General features: G+C 36.6%; 1 protein-coding gene across 1 annotated transcript; it reads right to left on the reverse strand.

Moving 5' to 3' along the window:
• Window positions 1-257: 257 nt before the first annotated feature.
• Window positions 258-4,200, reverse strand: LOC105443835. The gene is made up of 3 exons (XM_030993964.1): window positions 3,897-4,200; window positions 346-1,934; window positions 258-263 (listed from the first exon to the last, which is right to left on the reverse strand). Exons 1-3 carry the CDS (start codon window positions 4,198-4,200, stop codon window positions 258-260), a joined length of 1,899 nt encoding a protein of 632 aa, XP_030849824.1.
• Between the last annotated feature and the right edge of the window lie 7,691 nt (window positions 4,201-11,891).

The raw sequence follows: 11,891 nt of genomic DNA on the forward strand, positions 1-11,891 counted from the left end.
ATTGAATGTCCCTCGTCATTTTCTATAAATGAATAGGTTCCAGGACCTTTTTTAAATAAGTATTCTGTTATTATTTTGTTTCAAATTATTGTTCTTGTTTCTCTTATGCAGGACCTTGATTAAGGCTGTAGTTGGGCGAACATAGAATAATAATGAATATGTATCATACGTATTAATCGTTGTATTTACATGCAGTATGATTTATCACGATTCAATTAATTGTGAATACAGTTACACAAATATATTACCTATTTAACTTATAGCTGCAGCAGAGAAATGAAAATTAAAACAATCTTTATGAAATGATTATTTTAAACGCATTTTATGAAATGAAAATGTGCATACCTGACGTTTAAGTTGCTTTGGAAGGTTTTGCATCCCAACGACGGTGTAGACAGTCGGTGACTTCAGAACAATACTCTCTGCATTAACACATCTTTGAACCAATGAAGACACGTTTCCTTGAGTACCCTTAGTCTCTGATGAGCAGTCAAGGAGAATGCGATATCGCTCGCTCTCATCCAAAAAGCTGTTTTTAAGGAGCGCCTTCATTATTCGTATACAGAGGATGTTGTCAGTGCCAGCAGCGAATCGGATAAGATTCTCGTAGTCACATATGTTTGCTTGTATCTTGCGCAGTACTCTGTCCAATTTGGAAATCTTTAAATGTAACAGAAAGCGGTTTGTTTGATCAGCGAGGAATTTCCCGGCGGAGTGTTCTTGGGCGAGTTTGTGATAAAACTCAATGGTAGTAGAAGTGGTCTCGTTGGACTGAGGAAGTCGCGTGATGTTACCAGTTGTCTTGGATACTATCCCAAGCTCGCATGCCATATCAAGGGTTGCAGGAACTTTACGGAAATCATGAGGCGTGAAGACTAGTTGTTTGGCATCGTCGAGAAGGCCAGTAAGGGCAACTTCGCCTAATTGATCAATTACTTCCTTTAACTTTTCTTGTGTGATTTTAACACTTGACTTCGATCGTTCGTTTGCATAGTGCATTAGAAAAACATTCACCTTGTCCAGCAATCCTGTTTGAGTTGTAGTACCACTGTCCAGTAGGCCCTCACTCCATACGTGACATATCATGAGACAAAATAGAGGTGTCTTGACAAGTTCATCAATAAGTGGTTGTTCATCAAGGTAAACCTCCAGATCACGCCCTCTATCAGGAATCGAAGTCGAAGCAAAGAACTTGTTGATGTACTCGCATGAGCTCTCTCGCGAGAATCCTTCGATCCACATCTTTGTGTATACCCTTGGAAGATCATCTTGATCGAAGAAGTTCTCTAGGTGAGGGCGTGTTGTTACAAGGACTCGACACTCTGGAAATTCCTCCAAACAGATGACCTTGATAATATTGCTCTCTGAGCTTCGCTGTGAAGAAGAAATACCTGCATATTCATCTAGTCCGTCTAGTATTATGTGGCAGATGCCCTGGTTCTTTCTGATGAAACTCTCCAGACCCTCTGGCGTGAGATCATGAACATCACTCAAAAGCTGTGATTTGATGGCTTCTCCGATCGATGTAAGCTGACTTGTGTTTCGGAATTTCACAACAAACAACAGTGGCAGGCGTTCTAATGCTGACCCCCTTTCTCTATGAACCCAGTCATAAGCCATCTTAGCAACAGCCGTGGTCTTCCCTCGTCCAGCCGGGGCCGAAATGAGGATTCGAGCTGGCGGTTTACCGTTTACTTTCGTTGAAAATATTTCAGCAACAGAATTCTGGAGTATTTCCTTCTTTTTCGTGTCTTTTCCACGACCGTCCTTCTTCACCATTGTGACAACCGTGTGCATATCTTCGAACTCAGCATAGTCATTGCGATCCCATGGCTTCATTTGAATTTTGCACAGTTGATTCAAGTACTTTTTCTCTAACTTTTCGCGACATTGCTGAACAGTCAAGGATTCCGAGATCTTCTCACTGTAGATATCTGAAACGATACAAGCATAATACAAAATGTCTTATTGCACTCCCACAATATCAGCCCCTTCCCTTTGCGACTTAGTATGGTCCCGTTAGTAATATTTTTTTGTTCGAATACATCAAGATTCATTGTTCCGACGTTTTTCCTCTTCCCCGTGAAGTAACGGGCTAGAAACGCGCATAAAGGAAAACTCCAACATGAAGCTGAACAAAAATAGAGAACCAGTCTGGCGAAAGTTTAAACGAAATCGGAATCGGAAATACAATAATAATGTTTTTAGTTGTTAAAAGTTACAATCGCTACACGTAAATGACGCACAGGAACTTCAAATTCGCCGAATCGGTAATGTTACCGGAGGCATATTGGCGGACATCTCTCCCATTTGTTTTAACACACAGAATGACTAAAATTAAATTTGTCGAAATGTGTTACTCGGGAGTATCTTCCATTTTAAAAGGAGATATAATTTATATGCTATCCATGATATATTTTGGGTACTACACCAAGGGAAAAGGTGCTTATGAGAGGTGCTTGTGAGAAGAACATAATTTAACAAACGGGAGTGTTGTCCGTTACTACGTCACAATCCACTGACCAAATTGCATATAGTGATGACATGATTCAAAGATTCACATGTTTTGTTATTGGTTCGATTACAACTTATGCTATTCAGTTTCTCTAATTGTATCCCGCTTTTACACAAATTAACTCGTTACAAAATGTGAAAGGCCATTAGTCGGGAAGTATCTCTTCAAATCGATGTGAAAATGAAAAAAAGTTTAAGATCATTTTTTTTTTTTTTTTTTTTTAACATAATCATATATTCAAAAGATTTTTTTGTATATATTTTTTCAAAATTCAATTTACAAGTATGTTATTTTGTATTGAAGCCGGGTGCTTTCTTTCCAACTGTTAACATCTTGGGATTCATACTATTTATTAGTTATACTTATTATGGATAGAAAGATAAACCGATGAGCAAATATTAGTACACGTTAACCTAAAAATATAAACGCAAGGCAGACGGTCTTTCCCCGGAGTCAAATTATGATCAGATGAACACAGTTAATTACATTATTATTTCATCTACCCTCCCCAACGTGCTGCAAGAGACTCCTCTAAATAGAGGTGACAGAGAGACAGAGGATGAAGAAATTTGAAATGAACCGACCCTGTCCTTTTACAACCTCATACACGGCGTAAAAATTTGTGCGCAACTTTGGAAGCTTCTAACTAAAAATTCATAACATATTTGACGTTGAATCATATAACACGGTAAATGATAATTAATACCATATTCGTAATTGTGCTTCAACGGATGATTGAGCAGCAGGCTTTTCAAAAAGTATTGTCAAAATCCTCATTTACCAAATTTGGGCTGAGGCATGAATGTAGGTCAAAAACCAATAAGTGTTTGTTACCTCAGTTAAAAAAAAACAGTTCTTTACTTATTTACATTGACTGATGCAGTGGAAATGAAAAAAAGTATTAATATCTAATCGAACCCAATACAATACGGAATTCAAATTAAATTTATGATGCTATCTTCGTCATGATATTACAATCTTGTCTTCATTACATCCATTGTTTTAGACGAACCTTGTGATACAACATGGATACATTTTAAATTGGATGTTTATTTTATGAAAGTCTACTGTCAATTTCTGTAATACTTTTTTTATTGCATTTGGGTTTAGCAATCTTTCATTTGCTATTTGTAAAATGGCGTAGCGGACAAGTTAGCAGAGATAACTTAGCTATCATGAAATATGAAGTTAGTAGACCGAAGAAGCGCATGCAATATGGTTTGACCTACATTCGATCTATCATTGGACAGAAACAAGTTACTTTACATCATGAATTATATTTCATGGAAATGTTCAATGTTCATGTTCTCAAAACAATGTACAGGACTACAGGTACATGCATGAGCGGTGATTTTAGGTACTCTAGCGCTGATAGACCCACCTTGAATAATTGGTGTCTCCTTGAGATGTGTATCAGCAAGCATGGCCAGCTTAGTGTCAATGAGAGCTTTTTTCAGTCTGATATGCTGGTCGCAAGGCACCACGGTCTGTCTCCAGTCAAACAGCATGTCACGTGTTCCCTTGCAAGTTACCCGGATTCCTTTGTTGTTGGTCTCTGTGTATCTATTGATTTCTGCGACCTTGAATCCAAGTGTTTGTCCTAAGGCCTCCATTTGCTCACCCGTCTCGATATCATCAGCCAGCTTGAAAAGAAGATCATCGGCAATACCTCCACGTGCCACCATACCTATGGGGAAAATAAACAAAAGTAGAATACAATTTAAAATATTATTATGAACGTAGCCTTATATTAATTGGACAGTAAATACATTCAGTATTTCAACAGGTCATGTATATATCCCGATTACTGTCACTTTAAAATTTGCCCGTTTACATTCATTTAAAGAGCCACGCCTATAGCTTCAAGGAATCGGAGCAGCTATGTGTAGTAACAGGTACCCTACTTGTAAGTCGGGGCAGGGGGCCACAATGCCCAACATTTCATACGAATGAATTGCGCCTTAATTAACAATACGATCGTGCTTGTTTCCAATAATATAAATTGCCCCTTCTATTGATAAATCAGATTCTTTTCACGCCTAAACGTTAGCCCCTTTAAACTATCAATGTACTCATTTTGCTAAAAAAAGACACCTTCCAAGCTATACATTACCATCCTTTAATTCCTATTCCTTTTTTAAAGTTAAAAGAATGTCAAGGTACAAATCGTTTTCCCTTTTGTTTAAGAACGTAAAAGTGTACGCAGTAAAGGACTTTAAAAAATCAAGGCAACTGCGCGGGACATGTCAATCGCGTTACAAAGAGACACAATCACAATTCCTGCCGAGCCAAGTTGTTTTGCCACGTTTCTCTCCCTAAAACAAATTATTTCTCATAACCTCCGTCACATTTCCTTCTACTTCAAAGCAACTGAGGGCTTATTTCTCGACTTTCCCTGAAGCAACCTCGCTATATACGCTTACTCGGAATCGATATAAATGATGCAAACTTAAAGCTAATGTTCATTCTTTCATGATATTATGTTCAAACCCCATTGATATTTATCTAATACAATTCAAACCCAAATGAGCCTTCAAACCATAATACACACATGAAAAGCGTTATGCTGAAGCAGTATCTTGGATTACGTGATGAGATAATCTTGACGATGATCCTTTTTACTATAAAGGCTTGACTCCCACTTTAATTTATCTTTAATATAAGGAGTAAAACATAATTTGTTGATTAACGTTCTATTAGATCTTCTTCGATGTTGTATGAAACAAATAATGAATGTGTTTCATTCGTTCAATAGTGGGAATATTTTCATGAGTTGAAAGATTAACATTCTGAACTCATAACCATTCATTATTTGTATAATATACTAATGTCTCATTTCATATTTCCCACTTCGAGATTACTCTATGTAGGTGCCTCTTCCCCCCTAGGTGCCCCTTTTTGTTGGTGCCCTCTCCCCACTTTGAAAGATGTTCCACCGCCCCTGTGCATTCCACATAGATATAATAAAAATAGACTTATCTTTGATGAAATAATGAAAGAGCAAGGCTAGAGTAAAGCCAAATGGTATTAAAAAAGAAGAAAATCATGTGTAAATAGAACAACAACAGACAAACATAGATTATGGAAGTCATGGTTGATACAGTAAGGATTTCTTAGCTCTTAGAAAAAGTGTTTACTTACTAAACATTGATTTTTAGTATTAATACTATAGAACTTTTGTCAATTAGAACTTTTAGTTACAATGGCTGTTAGTGGCACACCTGAGGTCAAGCTCAGACGAGAAACGGACTGCAAAAGAACAAACACAGACTCGCAAATATAGCAATCGACATTTCATTCTCTCCCCTTTTTAATATAATAAGATGCATAATTCGGCGCAACACATGACAAAACCATGATTTAAAGCAATCATCATTTTTTTAGTCAATACGTTCACTCATGGGCAACTAATGGCCGGAGTGCTTTGAGAACTCGTGTGATGTGACTGTGTTTGTTTGATATGGTCACTATACGAGGAGCAGCATTCTATAATCTTGTTATCTAATACACGCAAGTTCTGAGGTAAGTTGAACAAATGAAATCAAAGCACGTGTGTTTTTCTCTGTGGCAAAAGATACAGACAATAAAGTTTGTGTTTTGCTCGCACGCGTCACTAGTTTCCCAACATCGAAACATGATAATTTCGGGAGACAAGATGCCCGAATATATGTAAGCAACACGGTACTTGGATTTACATTGTCATAATTTTCCTATACAGGTATAGGTAATATTGATGTTTAAATTACATTTCTACCTTAATGTTTGTTACGCTCTCTCATTACTTAGAAGCAAGATAACCCATTGAATTGTATAACGTAATACAGGTATAGGTAATATTGATGTTTAAATTACATTTCTACCTTAATGTTTGTTACGCTCTCGCATTACTTAGAAGCAAGATAACCCATTGAATTGTATAACGTAATACAATATTTAAGATAATCAAAGTGTTTTTTCTTGCGAGCGAACACATTTCAGAAACAGGATTTTGGAAAGAGGTGTATTAAAGCCGCACTGCAAAAATGTGCCAGTACGCTCATAGTAGAAATTCTTCAAAACTTTGATAGGTTGCATTGTTTGCTTGTTAATAGCTGTTGGCTTTCAAACTGATACTGAACCTTGCCAAGTTAAGTCAGGGAGCAGAAAAGTCTCGTATTTGAACATACAAATTCTTGTCAGCCTGAATAGTAGAATAGTATCGACTCGATCCTTGAAATTGTCTTGCTTAAAAAATGATAAGTGTTTTTTTAAGAGGGCTCCCTATTTGTTGTCTGGCATTTATAAGAGTGCAACCATGCAGGGAGGTAGAGAATGCAACCAAAGTGTCAATCAAGGTTCGACTTTTATTCTTTACGCTTATTCAGAAGAAACGGTAATATGGAGCACACCAAAGGCATATAATAATTTAGAATATAATTATATGGCCTCATATCACAACCATACCTGGGCTAGTCTGCACTGGAGTCTTCTTGTGGTCATGTAAGTCCTGCTGGTTAGGTAGATATCGACCTGTAGGAGATTCACAGTGTATTCTGTTATTGCTTGTACAATAGCATAGGCAGGAACACTACAGCAATACAAACTGGTTTTCATATAATACAATTGAAGGACAGAAGCAACGCAAATGATGATGATAAATACTTAAAAAGAAAAGGTATTTTCAATTGATTTCAGATATCCTTGTTTAAAATTAACTTTTTTAAGCCCTGTGATAATTAAAGCATTGAAGCATAGGCAAACACGTGATTTCCAAATCAAATGCTCGACGAGTTTAACTCACGTACATAACAGTGGAATCGGTAGTAATAGAGGTATAGAGGTTTTAGTAGTTTAATAGCAGCAGCAGTAGGAGTAGATATAGAAGAATAAGAAGTGGTAGTAGGGAAGGTATTTGTAGTAGTAGTAGTAGTAGTAGTAGTAGTAGTAGTAGTAGTAGTAGTAGTACAAGTAGTAGGAGGGGTTGATATGTTGTAGTAATAGGAGTATATGTTTAGTGGTACTAGTTGTAGTAGTTGTAGGCATAATCGTACTAGTAGGAGTATACTAGTATGTATAGTGGTATAAATAGTAGTAGTAAAGCTCGTAGTACTACTAGTAGTAGGCTTAGTAGTATCACTAGTAGTAGAAGTAGTAGTATAACTAGTAGAGTATCTTTAGAAGTAGAGTTAGCAGTAATGGTAGTAGAAGTAGTAGTAGTTGTTGTATTTTTAATCATAGTAGAAATTATAGTAGAATATAGTTTTAGTATTAGTAATAGTAGCAGTATGCCTATAAGAGTTGTAGTTTATTAATTGTATTTATTTATTAGTCTGTTTTTAGTAGGGTGGCTCCATCAGTAGTTCAATACTGTTTTCCGTGGAGGCCCTACAACATAAATACACAATTTACAAACATATTGATGTAAACAATCCAAATCGAAACAAAATGAATTAGGTTACAACATTTTCGAACAAAACAAAAGAAACAAAAACAACACAATGGACCAGTTCAATGATTTAAATTATTATAACGCCAAAACAAAAGATTAAATGGATAATTTGATGGCGCATTTTTTAAACAATTAGGTAAACTATTCCAAAAAGCCGCACCATCAAATGAAAAACTTTGTTTTCCCATCTGGGTTTTTATTTTGGGTTACATTAATTCTGCGTGTTGTGGTAGTAGAAGTAGTAGTAGTAGTAGTAGTTGTTGCAGTAGTTGTAGTATAGGTAGTTGTTATGGTAGTAGTAGTAGTATAAATAGTAATAGTAGAAGAAGTAAGTAGTAGTATAGAGTTGGAGTAGTAGTAGCAGTCAGGCGTGGTAGTAATAATAAGAATACAGCATTGTTTTATATGTTCAGGAGTCTATCTATAAATTAATGTTACTGAACGATGTAGCATATCAAAATAATAATTTCCCCGCTTTATTCGGCTAGGGGCCGACAATCCATGATAAATATAGGAAGTTTTTCCACTCGATTTTTTTGTTTAGGTTTAGGGGATGCATCTGGCTACTTGTAAACTATACGCACATTTCCTACAACGATTTGTTATTGAAAATCACTAGGGAAAGACGTTTACTATTAAAAATTGTGAGCAAGATAATAAACCGCTTGATTCAAAGCATGAAACTTGTTCTCATAATATCATTGGCAGTATTATAGGACCTATATATACATGTATTTCTATGAACCCAGTGTAATTCAAAAAAAAGTTTTACCTTCTGATAGTCTTTCACCTAATTCACCAAGTCGTAATTCATGAAGTTTGCTCGCTAGTATGGATCGAGTTTGGGTGCTGTCTCCTTGATTGATATTCCATTTGATGAGGAGCTCCACCAGAGCTTCGTTAACGTTGTTGAGATGTTTGACGATGTTTGATTGACTTACAGCGTATGAATACCCAAGAGCGTTGCACAGTTTTGAGTATTTGCCCGGACCTATGTCTTCAGCCAATGATATCAGCTCGATTTCCTGCAAAGGCTCCATAATGCTGTGGAAAATCATGATATAGACAGAATACATTATATGATATGAACTTCATTTCCTGTAAAGTCTCCATAATAATTATATACAGACAATACATTATCTTTTCTTTTTAAAGCAAAGATTTATGTTACATGATCCAAACATCGGTACATTAAAGCAAGAAAGGTGCATACCTTTATTATTCAAATTGCAGCAGCAATTCTTACACATTTTTCAAACATTCTTTGCAAAGCAAATATAAAAATATCCCCGTGACCAAAAATTCATGTTAAGATACAAATAATTCCTATTCAATGTCCTTATCACGTCATGATCATATATGTGGCTTATACCCAGTGAATAAGATCGATCTTATTTACTGGGTGTAAGCCACAAATATGTTCAAACAATTGAAATTTCTCCCAGGAAGCATTACATTTAATATAACTTTTATCAAAAATAGCAATTATAAACTATAATTGTATTTTGGAAAGCCCTGTAATTATCAAGCCAGTTAATGGTCAATTCGTAACAGTAGAATACAGAATTCAGCAGTGGATACTCTCAAAACGCATATTAAAGTATAGCGGTACTATAGAGTATACTATCTGAAATAAACTAGATAAAGTTTGGTGTAAGTCAGTTGCGTAGCTCCAAATAGGGGGGGGGGGAGGGCAAATGGCACATGCATGTATTCAGTTGTATTGCGAGAGAGAGAGAGAGAGAGAGAGAGAGGGAGAGGGGGAGGGAAAGAGAGAGAGAGAGAGAGAGAGATGGTGGGCGGTTTGACTCCGGGTTCAAATTCAATTTTCTTTCAGATCATTCATCATGTTACTAATGAATTTATGTGTCATGCGATTGCCATGTGACGTGAAAATAGTACCACAATGTCGTGTATCGTCATCAAAATATTCAAATAGTATTGAAGAGACGATGAACAAAGAATAATAATATTATTCGTTTGGGAAATATTCTTTTATATCTCACTCTTTCTCTACTAAATCCACCGAACAGTGAAATCAACAGAGCGGCGTCTAATGCGACACGAATTATCATGAGTCAAACCTGACAAAGGGAATTGCCATGTCATGGTTGAATCAAAGAGTAGCAATGGGGAGCGAATATTGCTTACATTGAGTAATCTTGCCTGTTTGTAATAGCCAATTAAAAATATTTGGCAGCAGGCATGAAATACTACAGGAGCACGACCTTTAATTAATTGCACTGGAATTTTCTAACTTAAAGTGAATGTATTTGTTTCCAAAATAGAGATTGCTCTATATTCTTTTCTTAAATAATCAGTATCTACTATCTCTCCTTAGGTAATTATAATTAGAGTTAACTTCATCATTCTAGTTTCAAGATTTCCTTTAAAATTATTTGTTTTAATTATCTGTCTGGAATGAGCTAGATAATGTTGTAAATCAGTGGCGTAGCTTAAAGGGGGGGGGGGGGCAAGAGGGTTCCAATCGTATTTCAATAGACGATGGAAATCTTGGTGCCCTATCCGACCCACAATGTCGAAAGTATCCAAGCAAATACACATAAGCTCATGTAATGTAAATTGACTTGTTAAATGACTGAACGCAAGAAAAGAATGAAAACTGGATGACCCTTTGTTTTTTGAGAAAGGTATTAGAGATGTAATATTTCTAAGTGAGACGCATTTACCTTACAATGAAAATATGTCATATAGACGATATAAATATTATTCTAACTGTCGGTCAAGTGAATCTAGCAGACTGAGAGGAGGATTAGGAGTCCTTTTTAAACAACCTCTTGTAAAGGGAACTACCATTATTGAAAGAACCTGTAGTGAATATATGTGGCTGAAGCTCAGGCAAATTAATTGTTCGGCTTTAAACATGATATTTATATATGCCTAATATACACACTACCTGCCAATTCATCATACATATTGGGAATACCGGTATGTTGGCTCAGTCAGTAGAGCGTCCGCCTCACAACCGGGAGGTCGTGGGCCGCAACATACCAAAATACGTTAAAAGACGGGAGTTTTTATCTGACCCCAAAAGCACTCATTTTGTTAGGCGACAATGGGACATATAAAGGAAGGTACACTTATCAAGTTATATCGAAGGAGAAATCCACTTAGAAAGGAAAAGGGACACGTGTCAAAGTAAACAGGACATATATGAGAGAGGTGAACATAACCACGTCTCCAACCTAAAATGGTGCACTTAAAAGTAGGGGTGAGGGAAATTTATTACAAAGTTAAAGGGGCACTTTTTATGCCTAAAAAGGCACTCAGATATGTAAAGGGGCACTCATTAGAATGGGAAATAACTAATAAAAAGGAAAGGGGCATTTATAAAAAATCAGAGAAGCACTTGTCAAAGTTAAGTGGCACTTATCATATTTTAATAGGGCCACGAACATGTATGAGAAGGGGGGAAGGGGCACTTGTCAAAGTAAAATGGGCAACTATCAGATTTAGATAGGACTCTTACCAGAGGTGAAAGGGGGGCACTTATGAGAAGGGAAACAGGGGCATATATCAAAGTCATAAATAAAACATTGGAAATAGAATGTGCAAGACATGAATGTGATCAAGCAATCAAAATGTTCATGTTAATCCTCCAGCACAACTAACCCATTCATAAATTTGAAGACAATAATTAATGGCATTTTGCCTATCATCAAGACAATAAACCCAAGGGATAAAAATGTATTTGAAACGCCTTCAAATGAAGATCTATATTTACCTTATTGACGTTGATATAGTGTAAAATATTTCATCACTAAAATGTACCAGTGGCGGATCCAGGGGGGGGGGGGGGGGGGGGGGGGGCCCGACCCCCCCCCCCCCCCCTTGAGAAAAAAATCATGTAAAATCACGTGATTTTTACCTTTTTGGGGGGTTGGCCCCCCCCCCCCTGGCGCTCAAGGGGGGGGGGGTGCAAATTGA

This window comes from Strongylocentrotus purpuratus, unplaced genomic scaffold (assembly GCF_000002235.5).
Source record: "Strongylocentrotus purpuratus isolate Spur 01 unplaced genomic scaffold, Spur_5.0 spur5_scaffold_20, whole genome shotgun sequence".
NCBI classification, from domain to species: domain Eukaryota; kingdom Metazoa; phylum Echinodermata; class Echinoidea; order Camarodonta; family Strongylocentrotidae; genus Strongylocentrotus; species Strongylocentrotus purpuratus.